The 19,053-nt window shown below is 45.3% G+C and overlaps 1 protein-coding gene across 27 annotated transcripts in view; it reads left to right on the forward strand.

The window, feature by feature from the left end:
• Positions 1-19,053, forward strand: part of PARD3 (par-3 family cell polarity regulator) — a 569,666-nt gene that overhangs the window by 67,419 nt on the left and 483,194 nt on the right. For 18 of the 27 annotated variants that reach the window (XM_042230467.2, XM_042230475.2, XM_042230470.2 and 15 more), the window contains exon 1: positions 7,538-10,735. The exons of the other annotated variants lie outside the window; for them this stretch is intronic. In XM_042230467.2, the coding sequence (XP_042086401.1) occupies positions 10,610-10,735 (126 nt within the window). In that variant the 5' untranslated portion in view covers positions 7,538-10,609. Of the gene's footprint in view, positions 1-7,537; positions 10,736-19,053 lie in introns of those variants that run through there. 27 annotated transcript variants of the gene reach the window in all.

A 19,053-nucleotide genomic window follows, 5' to 3' on the forward strand; every position in this document is an offset into this window, starting at 1 on the left:
TTCTCCAGTGGATCTTCCCAACCCAGGAAAAGAACCCGGGTCTCCTGCATTGCAGGCAGATTCTTTACCAACTGAGCTACTGGTCAGATTGGCTTATAGTAAACTTTCTATATTAAGTCAAGTCACACTATTTGAAGATGTTTAGCGTATATTTCACATGCAGAATATTTCAAATCCTTACAAGAGATTTTTATTCAGAGCATTATCTTTTTAAAAAAGGTAGAGTACTTTCAGCATTTGAAGGGTTTTACATTTGAGGACAATTCGATAATTTTGTCTAATGTGAGGATTCAGAACATTGTGTTACAGATGGTGGCGCTAGTGGTAAAAACCTGCCTGCCGGTGCAGGAGACTGAGATGTAAGAGACACCGGTTTGATCCCTGGGTCGGGAAGATCCCCAGGAGGAGGGCATGGAGATCCACTCTAATATTCTTGCCCGGAGAATCCCATGGACAAAGGAGCCTGGTGGGCTACAGCCCATAGGGTCACATAGAGTTGGACACGACCGAAGTGGTGTAGCACACACACACGACAAACTATTTTAAACATTACTGGGCTTCCTAAAGTGTGGAATCTTTGTTTGCTGCTTCTAGGTAATGAGAAAAAAATAGTTAAGTATCAAAATGGTTGTGTTCTATTGGAAAACAGAAACATTTCACTCCAGCCTGCGATGAAATCAGACTGTTGGGGAGCATTTAGAAACGAGCAGCAATGTGACACAGTCACTGTAAACTGGGTAGTGCCTGTGTGCGTGCTAGGTCGCTCAGTCGTGTCCGACTCTTTGCAGCCCTGTGGACTGTAGCCTGCCAGGCTTCTCTGTCCATGGGATTCTCCAGGCAGGAGTACTGGAGTGGGTTGCCATTTCCTTCTCCAAAACTGGGTAGTAGCTTACTGGAAATGAATCTTTTTAAAGTGGAAAGGCACTTTTACGTGCGTATGTTCCATTCTCTTATATTCATCTTTTAGGAGATGTTTCAGGATTGAAGAGAATTTTGCTGCTTCAGTTTCTGACTGTTGCAGTCAGTCAGTGGAAACATTTAAGATTGGGACTCGCTGGCTACTAACCTAGCTTTTTCTAATCTGTGAAGATGTTCACTGATAACACTCATTATCGGAGTCTAAGTTTTATTTGTTGTGTTCCAATCTACAGGTTTCCCAAAGGCTATTTGTATGTATTTGAAGCACTGTATACCTTTATTAAGCATTTGACAGCCAAAATTCGGGAGCGTTTTCTAAAAACTGTGCTTTATTGATGATGAGAAATTGAGGAAGACAGATTGAGGGCTTTTCCTCTGCGTGATCCTTGCCCATGATCTATCATTCAAAACACACTGCTGCTGCTCCTGCTGCTGTCACATCAGTCGTGTCCGACTCTGGGCAGCCCCATAGCCGGCAGCCCACCAGGCTCCTCTGTCCATGGGATTTTCCAGGCAAGAGTACTGGAGTGGGGTGCCACTGCCCTCTCCAACACAAGACACTACTGAGCCGCAAATTGGTGAAATCTAATCAAATAGATGAAATAAATATGGTCTTTAAACTAGAATGCATGCAGGTGTCTGGTGTTAGAAGGGCCGATGTCAAATGTGCCCAGTACACAGTGGTGATGGAGGGGCATGTGGTGGTGGGGTGGGATTAATACTTCCATCATTTCTAATAGGAAACGCACAGTTGTCAAATACAGTGTTTAACAAGAGGGCCAGAAGAGCTTTATTCTGGCACTGGTAAAGGATCTGGGATGGAGAAAGATGTGATCAGAGGCAGAAAGAAAATAAAAAAGGCTTTGAGCTGCCCATAAGTCACTGATGAAGAGAAGAACTCGGCGATCTCTCTGGTGGCTGTGCTCAGACTTGTTCCAGTGAAATGAATTTTGACCTCTTTCCAAAATACCAGGTGGGAATTCTTTGAGCTTTCAGGCTTCAGCCTGGGAGGACAGGCCTGCTTGGGGTCCCATGGGACTTGCCCTGCCTGCAGGTGGAGCTGGTCTGGACAGCAGGGCATTGATGGCGTCTGCCACGGCCACTTGAGCAGTTGAGAAGACTCCCCCCCACCCCCCCCACATGGCCCTCACAATGCACAGTTTCTCCTGAGACCTGGGGCATCAAAGCAGGAGCAAGCCCACTCCACACGCCTGATTTTCCCCTCCAGGCTGCTGGAACCCCATCCTGCCCCCATCATTTGCTTTCTCGGTTCTTGTAGTCATGTGCGCTTGGGACTCCTGTGCCAGAGTGTTTAAGCTTGACTTCTCCCAACGAGGAACTGGCCCAGCCCACTGTGAGGGGGAATGGGTGGTCCAGTTTTTGTGGCTCACAGGAGGATATATGTTAAGGGTAGTGGGGCCCTTAGATCTTGTGCTGCTCCTCTGTGATTACAGATGGGGAAATGGCCAGAGCTTTTAATTGCCTGAGCACACACAGCTAGTTATTGGCAAAGCAGGGAGTAGAGCCGACTCCAGTCCGAAGAATCTCATGGAAAGCTGCCAGCCATCAGGGCTCAGGGATACCGTGGCCGTAAGAGAGCCCGTTCCAGGGCTGGGGTCACAGAAGATGCTGGACAGATGGAATGTTGGCCAGTCCCCTACATCTAAGAGAAATCAGCTTTTGTTTTAGGAAACCGCCAACTTCTAAGGATAAACGTAGTTATCACTAAGAGCTTTAGGAATGTTATATTACATCTGGCTCAGAGACAGTTGGCTGTTGATGGTTAAATTTAGGCCGAAATCCACGAGGAGCTAATTGATGATCTGTACTGACCCTTAAGCTTGGATCAAATCTCAGTCTAGAGAAATTTATGCTTAGATAGTGCGTCTAGCTGTTGCAGGGCTGAGAATAGGAGAACAGGGGATTTCTTTATAAACCAGAAGTGCACTTACCCAGGACAGCAGAGTCAGTCCACACCAAGGAAATCGTATTCTGGGTTGCACAGAACCTTTTTATTCAGTTATCACCCTTATGGGGTTGGGGGAGAGTTTCCCATGCTCATTTGTAGACCAGATGGTCTGGGTTGGGGTGTTGGGTAGCTAATTAGTAAAGCTCTGTGGGTGTTTCGGATAGTCAGGAATGAGAACTCCTGTGAACAACCTCACTCCTTTTTGAAATAGATTGCCCTAGATATTTGCGCCCCCCCAAAGGGTAGGGTTTGCAATGTACAATACCCATCCACAGTTGAGGAAGGAACCTTGGCTATAATAATAGTAACTAAACTTACTGAGCAGTGACTCAATCCCATGAGCTATTTTAACTGCTTTAAAGGTTTAGACTCCTGTAATTGTTTTAACCACTATGTGTGTTGGGGACTCTCTGTTACTCTCATTTCTCTGCCGAGGAGAGTGCTGTGAGAAGAGGGTCAGGAGTCAGCTCAGTGAGGCCCAGAGCCTGGAGGCTGACTCCTGGCTCTGTTGCTTGTTTGGAAGCAGCTAACCCTCCCTTCATATTGATGATCCACAGAAGCCCCTTAGCTCATGAGGCTGATTTAAAGCGCCGGCATTTCTACTGCTTGTGCACTTGCTCCACAGCATGTCTTAGACCATGGAGGCCAGAACTCTCCGTGATGTGCAAGAGTTCTGGAAACACCTGCTACAGCGTGGGCTTATCCCGGAGTTGTTCTGCTCCATGTGTGTGCGTGTACATTCTTATGGATATATATATATATATTCACCGTAGCATTCCTGTGGCTTTCTGTGCTATGTTTACTGTGATTATAATTTTTATTTTTAAATGTTTCTAAACAAATATTTATTGATTTGGCTGTACCCGGTCTTAGTTGTGGCACACGAGATCTTTTTTTAGTTGCAGCATATGGGATCTAGTTCCCTGGACAGAAATCAAACCTGGGCCCCCTGCATTGGGAAGCTGGAGTCTTAGCCACTGGACCACCAGGGAAGTCCCAGTGATCAAGTTATTTAAATAGTTTATTGAGATTAGGAACAGAGAGGTTTATTACATATAATTTAATTTTTACAAGCAATTTTAGAAAAGTACTAATAAATTTAGAAACATTTTACTAACAAATATAGAAATGTATGAGCTTTTTTAAAAAAAATGTAGGGAACTGAAGGGAAATAAAGAGCTTTTTCTCTACCGTCATGAGACAGTGGATGGTCGTACAAGTCTTTCAATGTGGGCGTGATTTGGAAGGACATTTTAATTCCATGGTGAAAGCCATAGGCCACAGTGCAGCTTCTGGATGCACTGCTCCGGGTTTCCCCCACCCTTAAAAAGTGTTTTATGTAGAAAAATGTTTTAAATAGTATAGGATTTATTTTGTAGCATCTTCAAATTGCCTGTTTATTTTCTCACGAACATGAATTTATTCTAATTTCTTATTAAATTGCTCCCATGCTAAACATGAAGTGTCAGTTAAGAATGCATTTTGCCTTGATTGGCGTGAAGAACTGTTTCCCTCCGCAGAGGAAAGGAACCTCTGCTCACAGAGTGCACTCTGCTGGTGGCTCTGGGTTTTAGTAGTAGTCACAAAGCCAGCATCCTCTAAGTGACAGAAGGAATGTGGGACTTGAGAGTCAAAGGCACTTTAGCACCCACTCCCAGCAGCAGCATCTCTCTGCCCTCGGGCCTAGAGTGTAAGGCAGCCCCTGAGGAGGGACGAAGCAGCCCCTTCCTGGTCCTGCCTCCCCATCCCGGTCCTTCTTTCCTATCTCTGTCCTGCCTCCCCATCCCCGTCCTGCCTCCCCATCCCATTCCTGCCTCCCCATCCCGGTCCTGCCTCCCCATCCCGGTCCTGCCTCCCCATCCCTGTCCTGCCTCCCCATCCCATTCCTGCCTCCCCATCCCGGTCCTGCCTCCCCATCCCCGTCCTGCCTGCCCATCCCATTCCTGCCTCCCCATCCCGGTCCTGCCTCCCCATCCCGGTCCTGCCTCCCCATCCCCGTCCTGCCTGCCCATCCCATTCCTGCCTCCCCATCCCGGTCCTGCCTCCCCATCCCCGTCCTGCCTCCCCATCCCCGTCCTGCCTCCCCATCCCATTCCTGCCTCCCCATCCCCGTCCTGCCTCCCCATCCCATTCCTGCCTCCCCATCCACGTCCTGCCTCCCCATCCCGGTCCTGCATCCCCATCCCGGTCCTGTATCCCCATCCCTGTCCTGCCTCCCCATCCCCGTCCTGCCTCCCCATCCCTGTCCTGCCTCCCATCCCCGTCCTGCCTCCCTGTGGAGTTGCCAAGCCCAGGACAGCGGGCACTTTCAGTGCCTCTGCTGCATCACTGTGGTCAATACTTGAGTGTATTTTAAAACACAACGTACCAGGATAATGCAAAATTTATGAGGTAATTGGGTTTTCCCCCCCACCTCCAAAGCATCAAACTAGCGAAAGTGAGAAGTTTCAAAGTTTTCGTGACATAATAAAGGCAAGATTAATTACTCTGATCTGATTGCTACTTAGTACATTTTGTTTTTCAAGAGATTGCTAGAATTACACAGTGATCTGAGCTGAAAGAAGTTGAAAGACGATCTCTGACAGAGAAGATCTGGGGAGTTAGTAAGGCACTGTGTTTGTTTAAGGGGGAAAAAACTCCAGAAAGTCATAATAGGCATGATGACTTTGCTGCTGCCGCTGTGTGTGCGTTTCAGCTGGCACTGACTACTTTTCCTCTTATGGTTTTATTGAGAACATGTGAATCAAGGGCAGCTTCTGCCCTTCAAGTCAATATATGTATCTGGCAAACAAGACCAGTGAACTAAGAACACCCTGCTCTTGGCTGTGCTTTGTAAAGACGATTCTATTTTGGAAGGGGGTTTTAAACAAGCTCTGCGATATGCCAGATGCAGAAGCAAACAACTTGAAATTAAAAGTTTTTGAGATGGAGGCCTTGAGCACGTGTCCTGACATGCGGAGGAAGTGTGAGTGGCCCTGCCCACACTGGAGATGGAGCAGCCAGGTCTTTCCCTCTGTCCCTGTCAGTCAGGACGCCTCCATGGATGCTTCTTGTGATTGTGGTTGGCAGGGCTCCCTTGCACTGAACCAATTTATTCTTAAAACATGCAGTTGATAAACTATAACTTGTTTTCTCTGTAGGTGACTTTCCGTGGAAGTGCAAGGGTGAAAGGAAGGGTGGTGGTGGGTGAAATCTTACTTATTACTATTTAGAAAATAACAAAGCCAGTGGTTTTCTAGTGTTACAGCTTATATGATTGCAATTTAATATATGCTTCATTAAAGGTATTGGTATAACCCCAGTACACATTTTTTTTTCATCTAACGCAGATTGGAAGTAATATTTAATGCTTTGTTTGTATCTTCCATCAGTTACTGAATCCACCTACTTGTTAGATCTCTCACATTCTTCTTCAGTTTTGTCCCGATGGTGAAAGCGTGGCTTCTCACAGCTCCAGGAGATGATGCTCCGGCAGCCTCTGTGGCTTGAGCAGTGGAACCTCAATGCCTTGCTGTCCTGTTGATCTTGTGGGGATTGAGTTCCCTGATCACTTGCTCATCCCTTGCGCACACTGGACACTCCCAGGGAGGTGGACCCCCCTCCCACCACCTCTCAGCCCCAATCCTGCCCTGCCTCATCCAACTTAGCATGCTCACCCTGTCTTTGGAGAAAAGGGGTCAGTTTTTTTGTGTCCTCCTGCTTGCCATCTTGCTAAACCCAGGTGCCAGTCAAACATCCCTGCAGCATTAGCCTCCATCACTTTCCTTCTTTTCATATGGTTTAATTTACACTGTATTCTTTCCACAGTTGTTTGACTGTTTTCAAAAACAGCATGGATAGAAAGAAACCTAATTTGAAGGTTAGAATTCTGTTATTTTTAGAATGCAGCCTCCTCAGCCCTGGAATTGATTTCATTTGGTTGTCACTGGTCTTTGTGGAGAGTGAACCTGGCTTAGGATTCACATGTAACCTAGTCAAGTTGCTTCAGTGTTGTATTACTTTGCATAAGCTTTGTCAAGGGGGCGTGAATATTTGCTGTAGATTCAGAGTTAATGCATCGCCCTTCTCAAGGTACTTCCATTGTCCTTCTGCTGTGATGGGGCTCAAAACTGCGTCAAGTGCCCTGAAATCAGTCTGAAAAGTTCTTAGTTCATAACATTGTGACTTCTCATTAAATGGCAGTGACAGTCCTTAAAGGCATATTATCTTATTTAAATTATGATGAGTTTTGCTTTCCTAAATCAGTGGGCGCAATTTTAGGACTCTAGTGGCATTTATATGTGTATATATAGGTATTATTTTAGGTGCGTTGAGAAGAATTCTTGACAAGGTACAAAATGGCATCAATTCCAAGGCACTTTTTTTTTTTTTTTCCCAAAAAGTAAGGGGAAAAAAAGAAAAGCGAGTGTCAGTAGTCTACACTTGATTTATATTTACTGTGGGAGCAATGGTTTCCCATATATCTTACACCATAAACTGAAATTTTGGTGCCAGTACCCTGGTGTGCGGTTCTATCCAGAATGGAGACAGGTTTTTGCAGGGATGTCATGTGACTGTGAGATGGGCCCCAGAGACGCTTTGTGTCAAAACAAATACTCACCTGGTCCAAATGGAGTTTGCCCCTTGTTTGTTGATTGGAGATTTTTAGTTAAGAATGGGCTCTGGTGTTCAGATGCTTGGATATGTTGATGTTATGCTGCTTCAGTCTCCTGTGTGCTGGTTCAGGCTCTGCTGTGATGTGAACAGAGCCCTGTCTTGGTGTTGGGAGGTGGTCAGAGGGCTGGGCTGGACACGCCTGAGGCCGCCAGTATGTGGGGCTGGTGACTGAAAGGTGGGGGTGCTTCTCTGGCTCACATAGCACATGTCAGACGGGTTTTCTGTTTTCCTTGTGGAGTTTTGTTGACCTGCTTTTCACTTTAGTCTGTTGATAAACAGGAAGTGCTGTTGCAGGGCTGAGAGGGGGTGTCTGAAGGACTTTTACTGTTAAGCCCATATAGGATTTCATTTTAAAAAGAGGAGAGGTGAGGGGTTGGAGAATGTAACCCAAGATAATCCCACAATCCTTAGTTTTGGGATTTTAACCAGTGTGATTTGCGGTCTTTCAAAATGCTTGTTGGATCTCGAACTGTGGGTCCACACCTGCAGCTTCTGTGGGTGGCAGCTTGCTTAAATAGTTGTTTAGAGCAAACACGAAGCTGGAGATGATGTTTGGGTTGGGGGCTTGAGTGTCCGTGATTCCCGCTCAGGTTTAGAGAGCCTCTTCTGCAGCCTGGCCCCCAGAGTTCCTGTGTGTGCGCCTCAGCTCTCCACATCCCGGTCCTGTGAAGAGAGGAGTCGGGTACAAGACAGGTGCTGAGGGGGTGTGTGTGTGTGCTGTCTGGGCTTTACTCCCCACTGTCCAAACATGCCATGTACATCTTGGCCTCCTCACCTTTGTCTGAAGACGTCCCCCACTTGAGGGGGCGTAATTCCTTTGTGAAGTGTTCTTTGTCTCTATTTGTTTTTGTAATTCCTGTACCACTTGATTGGCATTTAATTTTGATACCTAGGAATTGTTAGTGAACTTTCCACACACCTGTGGTTTCCCTCCCAAAGTTGATTTGAAGTCTTGGCGGGCACGGGCCTCCATAGACCTGGCTGGACCCCTTTATCCTAAAACACAAGCTCAACTTTGAGACTGAGTGTTAAGGTTTTCATTGGCTGGTGGCGTGTCACATGCCAGCCTGTCACCTGCAGCTGTTAAACTGGGTAATGAGAGCGCAGTGTTTTCAGTCATTAGGAGCCGCTGAGTGGATGTTCTTCCCTATCCTCGACTGTTCCTGCTGGCAGGAGTCTTTAGCTTGGATGGGCCTGTGGCCTTGCTCCCTGCTTCCTAATCTGGATGGTGCAGAGCGTGGTCCTGCTGCCATCAGGAGGCTCCCTGTGTTTGGAAAGGTGGATGGATTGACAGCTCAGAACTCTGCTACTGCCAAGACATGTGTCTGTAAACACGTGCTCAGCAGAGGATGGTGTAGGTAGGGGAGGTTAGGTAGTTTTAATTTTGTATGATGAGTTGCTTTCAAGATCAGATTATGGTGGTTGTGAAAATGCTTATCTTCCCTCCACTTTGAAAAGGAGAGCTATTTGGAGTGTGTTCAATTTTTGTGTCTGCTTGAGCAATGTGTGACCCTCAGTGACAACGTACCTCCTTCATTGCTACACACATGGCCTCGAGTGTCTGCAGGTGGGAAATGACTGCATCGTTGGGCCACTGAGTCCATGGGGTCTTTTTTTTCACTGCCTTCTCGTTGTTGCTCTTGGTAGACGGGCTACATGCCTGTGTCATTAAAGCTCTGCCTTTGTGCCCAGTCCACTGTATCTGTGCATCTTCAGTGCTTCACAAACCAGCCTTGCTTCTGTTTTGCTGTCTTCCCACCCTGCCTGATAAGTTTATAGTGACATGTCTTACTGTTGTTTGAGGTAGTCCATTTCATGCTTTAATTACTAGTTGTATAATTAGGTTTTGCCTGAGTTCCCAAACAGCTAATTTGTTTCTTTGCATCCATGCAGGATTTTTATCGGAGACTTTAGGTATGATGCAGAATATGTTGGGTCTGTGCCTGCTATATTTCCTGTTTTAGTGCTTCGATTGCACAGCTTAGCATTTTGTTTTGTTTCTTTGGGAACACTGTGCACTATATTTTCTTAGAAGTAGTACATTGAAGGCACAGTTAACTAAATTTCAAATGCCTCATAACGGAAAACTTTACAAGGACAGCAAACTAACTGTGTATCTAAGGGATTAGGAAACGATATGGCGTTAACCTCTATAATCTGCTCACATATTTCATAAGGTATCTTGAAGCCCTTTCTTTCAAATTCCCCCATTTCAAATCAATTTGAAATTGACCAGATAAAGCCAGATAAGTTTGTGAGTCACACTAGGGATTTTCAAGGAAAAATTTTAAGTGCGAACACACTTGGAAACCTATGAGTTAGCAAAGGAATACAAATTGACCTTTGGTATTGGGTCACCAGTAACACCGATGAGTTTTAGGGTGTGGGGCTGTGTTTAAGTGACTTGGGGCTAGGGACCATTTGCTGCTGTAACCCTGTGTCTGTTCAGTGCCTGCCATCGAGTAGATGCTCCTTGAGTGTGTGAATCAGGTCCTGAGGCTTGATTAGGGTGATACTGTAAACATGCACATCTTCCAGACACTGTTGTGAGTGCCGTGGAGAGACAGGGCAGGAGACAAAATGAGACTGGAGGCTGCTGCTGTGCAGGGTAGATGTTAGCAGGCACTGACATTTGGGTGAGCTTTCCCCGGGGTTTCCAGGAGGGGCCCAGCGAGCTATAGCAAGTCCGAGTGACAAGGAGACCCCGTGCATTCACTGGCCCGGGTCTCGGTGTTCGTGGTGACTGTGTGCTTTGTCTGTCTGTCGCTCTCTTCTCTGCTGAAAATCATCCTAAAAGCTGATGCAGGTTCCTCGCCTGCACATATGTCCAAGGTAATGAGACTTGGAGAGGACTCTGGTCTCTGGCACATCTTTTGAAGATACCATCATAGCTCCCGCCCTGGACCCATGCTGGGAGTGTCCTGGGAGGAGGAGGGTGCTCCACCTCTGGCATCAGCAGTCCCAGGAAACACTGGGACAGGCCTTTCCACCTCCCGAGTGCCTGCAGTTGGAGCCACGTTCTGAGTACCAGCATCTGCTGTCCCCCATCTTGGGGCCACCCCTGTGATGTGGTGGTGCTGTGGCCTTCCTCGCCGGACCCTGCGCAGCGGGGGCTATGCTGAGTTTGAGTGTAGGGGCCACAGAGTGCGGCTGGATGGCTGTGTGCCCAGGCTTCTAAAAAGGAGACCCCAGGTAGGTGCAAATTATCTAACTATCAAAACCCACCGTTTCCTCACAGTCTCCTCTGTTAGTTCACGAGTCATTCTTCTGATTCAGTCCAGTTGGGTACTGCCAGATGTAAGGAATTAATTGTGGATTTTTAAGCAACTTGAGATAACATCTTTAAAGAAAGATGGGAGGTGGTTTTTGGATTAAGTCATAGGATGGGGGTGTCGAGAGCTGCTTTGGGGTCAAATTTGGTTGGTTTGTTTTAGAATTTTGCACTATTAGAGTTTATCATGTTTCAGGGAGGCTTTCTTTCTGTCGGAGAAATTCCTTTTTGTCTGAGTCAGCCTCTCTTGTTGGCTGGTTGGGGAGTAAATAGGAGAGGGGAGGTTTTTCTTTTGTGAAGCTGGGTAAGAACCTTGAGGATCTCTTAGGTTGGTTATTTCTTTATAAACAGTAGAAAAACATTCAGCATCTTAGTTCACTTTAGAAGATCTCAGTTGTTGCCTGATGTGTACAGGTGCTGTGGGCTGCTGGTGCCCCAGGATGGGTCTCTGCCCTGAGGGGTCTGAGGCCTGGTTTTAATGGTTGTATGTGTGTGCTAAGTTGCTTCAGTTGTGTCCGACTCTTTGCAACCTTATGGGCTGTAGCCTGACAGGCTCCTCTGTCCATAGCATTCTCCAGGCAAGAATACTGGAGTGGGTTGCCCTGTCCTCCAGGGGATCTTCCCCACCCAGGGGTCTCTTATGTCTCTTGCATTGGCAGGCAGATTCTTTACCACTAGTGCCACCTGGAAAGCCCTTTAATGGTTATGGGATTTTTGCTTTTTTCCCTGCAGCTTGGAATCCAGCACTTACAGGTGCCGACATGCTTCTTAAATCTATATGTCTTTATAGGTGACACTGGGGGTAAAACATTACTTCCTTAAACTGAAGATAGTCTAGTCTATATACGTGTAGACTTGGGTTACATATTTTTCGTTGTTATTTTTTCCCATTCTAAGTGAAAAAAAAAAAAAAAAGAATGAAAGAAAGAAAAGACAAGACTCTATCCTGATCAGATTTTCCCTTCCTCGTGTGTCCTCCTAACAAATCCATTTGATCCTTGTGCAAGAAGCAGTGCGTCCAAAAGAGCAGAGCAGTCACTGAGAAGTCAGAGTGACATCTGAGCTGAAATGCCCTTTCTCTTCCATGATCTCAGACAGGTTGGGTTTCCTGCTCCCCTGGCCTCACACCTGCACATGGAGCCGGAAGCATTTACCTCGAATGAATGTCCTGAAAACCATTGCTGTGCATGAGTGGCCCCATGCTGGCCCCTCGTGGAGTCGGGAGGGTTAGGGAGGCCCAGGGAGGCCTGGTGCAGGCGCCCACCTTCAGCTCTCTGGTGGTCCCCAGGCCTGGAAGGAGAGGCTTGGAGCTGGGGAGGACACTCCTGTAGGTCCATATTGTTTTTCGGGTCTCAGCCTCATTTACTGTCTCACGCCCTTTCCTGGTGCCTCTGGCCTATCAGGTGACAGTACTGCCCACCGTCTGCCCTGGGCGTCCTGACCCTCCCTGGGACGTAATCGGGGAGAACGTGGCTGGCCTCAGTAAGCTGTTGTCTGGCTCTCCTTTTCCTAAGTTGTAAGCAGGTGTGACCAGCATAAACTCAACTTCTGCCTGGTCCTCCAGGCCAGCGGTGCTGGGGATGCAGCTCTGCGCGTGAGCATGAAGGTGTTTCTGCAGGAAATTGGGTTCCTTTACGTTGGGAGGATAAAGTACCTGGAAGGCTTCTTTCCCCACAGCTCAGGCCATCTGGAGTGTCAGCCAGGATAGTCACACTGAGGTTCTTGAGCAAGCTCTGCCTGAAGTCAGAGGATACAGGATAAAGGGAGCGTTGATCCCAACAGGCGCCCGTGTCCATGGGGTTTCTTTTGGTGGTTAGGGGAGCATAAGCCTCTTCGTGGATTCTAGTTTTCCGAGAAAGTCTTGTTGAAATTTCTTTTTTGTCCAATTGGGTTATTTATTATATGTATTTTATACATTATTTGTGCAACAGCATGGTGTTTTGTTCATTGTTTTGTGCTAAAGAGCAGAAGATGATCCCTGCATTTGGGGAACTTATCTAGAGATAAAAAAGTATCTCCATGCGTGTGCAAGGAAACAGGCTATCATGTGACACCTCTGTGGTCTGGATGAACACCTTGGGGTCGGAGGGCATTTCACGGGGAGGTGGTTGTGATCTCTGTGGGAGAGGGAAGGACAGCCTGGGTCACTGGAATTGTGGGGTGAATGCTCTCAGCTGTGTGGAGGGGAAGGGACCAGTGTCTACTGAGCACCTGCTCTGTCTCGGGCTTGGCTCTGGGTGCCTAGGGTAGGATCCACAGAGAGTCCGGAAAAGCAGGCTTGGAGAGTGTTGAGTGCTTGGCCGAGGACGTTGGGTTTTAGTGGTTAGGATGTAGTGAGTCACTGGAAGTGACTCATCCCAGGGCAGGGACACGATGAAATAGGTGTTTTGTGAAGATGAATGCAGTCTCAGGATGTAGAGAGGATTAAGACAGGAGCCTGGAAGCAGTGAGATGAGTTAGAAGGTGATTCCATTATTGAGAACAAGAAAAGAAGGAAGGGGAAAGGAAGGGATGTATTCACTTGTTACTTAAGGTGATAAAATTATGAAATTATACATATATGTTTCTTATGGAAAATCAGAAGGGTGGCCAATTGAGTTTAGCAGTTCTTTCCCATTGTCTGTGGCTGCAGATTCTACTTCAGACTAAAGATGAGATGCTACCTTTCATGGTGTTCTGTGCACAGCATTTAAATTGCGGTGCAGTATTTCATGGATTATATGTCCTCAATTTCTAATTGTTGGGTGTGTAGCTGCTTTCCTATTTTGTAGTACTGTTTATTAAAACATCTGATTTTCTATATACATCTTGACCATGTAGACAAACATTTTAAATTCCTGGGTCACATACTGATCACTTCCAGGAAATTTTCTGTTAATTAATTCTGTCATGATAAGACAGATTCTTCAATTGTCCCAGCTTTTTGTTTTTTAAATAAAATTTCTCTCCAGACGCAGGGTCCACTTCAGTATCATACATTGCATCTAGATACTAGATACTGTGCATTCAAAAAAAAGAAATCAGTGCAGTTGTGTTATTAAGGTCTCAACTTCTGGACTTGTCTGGTTGTTTCCTTGGGGTGTCATTTGACTTTCCGTCCCCTGTATTTCCTGTGGGGAGGTGAGGTTTATGGCTTGCTTAGGTTAAGTCAGAGGAGGATGGTACTGCCAGTAGGAATGAAGACAAGATGTTGATTTTATGGGCAAGATAAGGGATAAAAGCTTCATAAATTAGAATTAAAATAGGACCTGATGAAAATATTGTTTAGTTATCAGTTATTCCCAAAAGAATATCCTTTTATTCATCGCATTAAAATTTCCTGGCAAGTAATCAAAACAAGCTCCCTGGGGAGCTCAGACAGCTCCCAAAGTCACGTGCAGTGAGAGAGGCTGATGATTGCATGTCGAGAGAGCTTTGAGGTGAAATGGCTCTGAGAAAGAGTTTGTTTCCGACACTGACTGTGAATACATATATAACCATCTATGTGATTGTGAAATATCTATGTATGTATTCATGGTGATGTTTTGTAAGATGTAGTAACAAACATCTGTTTCATTTAAGAAATGTTCCTGGGACTTCCCTGGTGACCCAGTGGTTAGGATGCCGTGCTTCCACTGCAGGGGGTACGGGGACTCAGATCCTGCATGCCACATGGCATGGGAAAGAAAAGAAGTGTTCATGGGGGCATTAGCCCATGAGTTTATGAGCTAAAACATAGTAATAATAGTACCTAGAAGAAATACAAAGCATTTCAGCCTTGAGAAGTTCTGATTCAGTAGAGCTGAGGTTTGGAACTTCCGACTAGTAGTCAAGGGGTGCTGATCTGGGATGGAATCCTACTTAGAGAACCACTGCTTCAACTAGGATGAGGTTCAAACTGTAATACAATACTTAGGTGAGTGGGTTTTCAAACTTGATTTTTTTAAACAATCAAAACTTTTTTTATTAAAATAAATATTTTATGGACCTACTCACTGTGCAAAACATTAAAAAGTGATGCTATTGGGAAGAGATTGGGAGGAGGGGCTGTAGGAAGACAAACAACTGTGATGCTGCTGTTGGAAACCACCCGTATGGGTCTTAGAAAGGGCTAGGAATCATCGGCAGACCTGGGGCCGTCTTGGCTGACAGCATTTATTAGTTGTGACTTCTTGGCAGCAGTTTATGCCCTCTGAGTCTTAAATTTTCTCATCTGAAAATAGGGCTTATAAACCCTCCCATCACGTTAGATAGTGCGCGTGAACGTAATGCAAATCTAACTCAGGGTTACCACATTCTCATTCTTGCCTTGGCTCTGTCCCAGGCCAACCCTGTGATCTCTGTTAGATGATTTCTATGGAGAGAAGCAGGAATTGGGGAGCATCTGTGGCTCAGGTGATATCTTTGCTGTTGTGAAAGTAATGTCACAGGCACAGACGTCGATCATGGGCTGATCTCCCATACTACTGGGCTAATGTGCGACTGTAGAGTGATCATGTGCTGATTCTAATAAAGCAGAATGCCAGACAGTTATTTCCTTGGGGTTGGAATTCACCTTTGGTTTCAGGCTGCCTTCTTCTTTTTTGATCGACATGTTGAATGCAGCCATCCACCCTTCAAGGGAGGCAGCAGGTTTGTGGTTTGCTCTGTTGTGTTGTGGTGGTGAGGTGGTGTCATGAATGTTGGGTGTGGTTTGGGGTGGAAAAGGGGGGCAGCAGAGATTGATCAATTGATCTATAGATTTCAATTGAAAATGTTTTTTAAAATCCCAGAAAATTCCCAAAGCATAACTTGAATTTGCCATCCACACAGATGACTCTTTACACAGTTCTTGCATTGTTTTAGGTAGTATACATCATCTAAAGCACACAGGAGGAGGTGGTAGGTCATATACAAATACTACATCATTTTGTACCAGCGATTGAGCATCTGGATTTTGATGTCCCCATAAGTGTTGGAACCCCATACTGAGGGGGGACTATATCATGTCTATCTTGAACTACCAATGTTCATTTAAAAAAAAAAAAAAAAAGAACTTTACAGCATACTTAAAGTTTCTTGCTTTTGGTTTAAGTAGATTGGAAAGATACTTACCAAGATAATCTAGCATGAGGCATCAATCCTACTGACTTTATATTGCTCTTCTACTGACTTTAAATAGAATATGCTTTCTATTTGTGATGTCATTACCAGTGACTTCATTTGTCTCTGCATTATAACTTTCCTTGGCTCACAGGATGGACAAATGCTAACCTTGAAGCCCTGTGCCACCATGCCCATTATTTTATTTTCCAACAGTTTCTTGTCTTTTGGTTTCTGGACACTATAGTTGTGCAGAGTCAAGTGGTTCTACCAGGATTCTCATGAAAAAGAGCAGCATCTCCTAGAGAGTTTGTCTTTTCCAACTTTGTGCCTGGTCCATGCCACATTCTCCTCCATATTTCTGTGTGAACAGTTATGTTACTTCTTCTTTTTGTCTGTCTTTTGAGTCAGTGTGGAAGATTGAACCCTGTTTCACTGCCCTGTGTGTGCTTTGCCTCCCTCTCTTGCAACCGCTTCTTGGATTTCTGTCTCTTTCTCTCTCTCTCTCACACACACACGCACAAATGTGATGTTTGATGTCACATTATTTTCTTTTAAAACTGCTCAGAGCTGAACCATGTAAGATACCTTTATTGCTTATTCTTGGACAACTTGTATGTTTTCTCTGGAATGAACAATTCACCCCCACCCCCCACGCTCCTTTGGTTGGTCTTCTGTGAACTTGCAGCTAATTCCATCCCTACTTGGCCAGCTGTTAAGTAGTGTCTCATTGTGTTGAGGTGCATGGGGTCCTCTCCCGGCCTCGTCTGACGACAGCTCCCACCATGACCTGCCCTTCCCACCCCTGGTAAGCATCCTGTGGGTCCTCTCACAGGTCTGTCCCGGCTTCACGCGCCACGGTGTCCTCATTCGTGGTTAGGTCTCTGTCGGCACACATCTTCTAGTACCCATCTGAGAAAGAGAGAGGGGAACTTTTTGGCGACACTTCATTTCTGAAAGTGTTGTATTCTACTGGAGCTCATGCTTTACTGATAGTTGGTCGGTGAGGTCCAGAATTCTGTGTTGTAGAACATTTCTCTTAGAAGTTTTGAAGTCAGTGTGCTGTTATCATATAGATTTTGGTGTTGCTCTTAAAAAGGTCCAACCCATTCTGATTTCTGATTCCTTTTCCCTTTGTTGGTGACTTGTATTTTACTTTCTGGAAATTCCTTCCTTTCTTCATTCCGTCCCACCCTCTTCTGGGATCTGATTCTCTTAAAACCTCATCATCAACCTTTCTCAAATGTTCTCACTGAACGTAATCTTCTTCTCTTCAGAACTCACAAAGCATTTTTTTAACTTACTTATTTTTAAGTGGAGGAAAATTGCTTCACAGTATTGTGAAGCCTCTGCCATACATCAACATGAGTCACCCGTAGGTGCACACGTTTCCTTTCCTTCTTTAACCCTCACAAATCATTTTTATGTTTCATTTTCTTATGACCCATGGTCTGTCTGTTGTTAAATATTGGTGTTTTTTTTTTCTTATCTGATACATTTTAATTTTTCACAATAGGTCTTGATTGTTAGTGCTTATACTCAGTTTTTTTTGGATCAATGTGAATTTTCTAGTTACACAAGTCTATTCTCCTTTGAAGATTTGGCAGGGTATAGACCATTACTATACACCGTGATTGAGGCAAGAGTAGGGTACTGTTTCTATTTGCAGATGCTTTTCTTGAAACTCACTTGGGCATAAAATATGTACCACTTGTGTGTCACCACTTGAAAAAGCTCATTATCTTGTTGTATGGTGTGGTGTCTTACGAGTCCCTTGGACTTCAAGGAGATCCAACTAGTCTATCCTAAAGGAAATCAGTCCTGAATATTCATTGGAAGGACTGATGCTGAAGCTGAAACTCCAATACTTTGGCTACCCGATGCAAAGAACTGGCTCATTGGACAAGACCCTGATGCTGGCAGAGATTGAAGGCAGGAAGAAAAGGGGACGGCAGAGGATAAGAAGATTGGGTGGCATCACCAACTTGATGGACATGGGTTTGGGTGGACTCTGGGAGTTGGTGATGGACAGGGAGGCCTGGCGTGCTGCAGTCCATGGGGTTGCAAAGAGTTGGACACGACAGCAACTGAACTGAACTGAACTGAACAGTGTGGTGGTGCTTTGTGGAGTGGTGAGAGATTTCTTGAAGTCTGGGTAGGAATCATTCTTTCATTATGACTTTCCCTCCCCTGTCTCTCTTCCTGTGTCCTGGGATAGAGTGCGCATCAGAATTCTTTGCAGTTTGCATCTTATCAAATCTCTGCTTTCTTTCTACCTGATCACAGAACTATCCCCTCCATCTTTCCCCGGTCGTCTTGGGTGAGAAGCAGTGATTCCGTGTGTGGGTTTGTCTCCTGGTTTCTTCTCTGGGCTCCGATCCATCTTGGGGAGTGTTGCCTGGCGGGGACATTTGCTTCTTGGTAGTCCTCTATCCAGCCACTTGTTGAGAACCTTGTCTCTCATTTCTGGATTTTTGTTCATCATAATGTAACCTTATTGGTACTTTTCAGATCTTTGGTTATTTATATGCACATACTGTAAGTGAAACCTTTTTAAAAAATTGAGTATGTGTCACGTTTGTTTTTTTAATCCAATGACAAGTCTACCGATTGTAGAATTAATGTTTTTGGCATTTTTAAAAGTGGCTTATCACTGCTTTCTGTTCAGTTGTATGTATAAGTTTCTATAGCCAGGACAGCAACAGCAGTGATTTCTGTTATTAATTATTTCAAACTTCTTAGTGAAAACTACCGTGAAGTGGAATCAACGAGTATGTGCCAACTTGTTTAGAAAACAAGTTTTTCTCCTGGTTACTTGACCGTTCCTTGAAAATACTGCCAGTCCTCTGGGTATTTAGAGAGAATTGTGTGGACGAAGGCTGTCAGTTAACACCTCCTGAGAGACAACTCTTCCAAGGAGATGTATTTCTCAGCGGCAAAAAGCATCCTGGTTTTATACTCTTGTGGGAGGACTTTTTTTCAGTGTCCTTTGCTCTGTTGGGATTACTGATGATTCCCACTTTGTGTCTTCTCTCCCAGCTGTTGTTTCCATTCAGCACATGGTTCAGCGTGACATTAATAAGTACCAGCCTGATGAAAGCCTTGACATGGTGTTGTCGTGGCTACTTGGCATAGCTGACCGCTGAATCAGGGCTTCTCTAAAGTCAGGAATCAACAG

This window comes from Ovis aries, chromosome 13, assembly GCF_016772045.2.
Source record: "Ovis aries strain OAR_USU_Benz2616 breed Rambouillet chromosome 13, ARS-UI_Ramb_v3.0, whole genome shotgun sequence".
NCBI classification, from domain to species: Eukaryota; Metazoa; Chordata; class Mammalia; order Artiodactyla; family Bovidae; genus Ovis; species Ovis aries.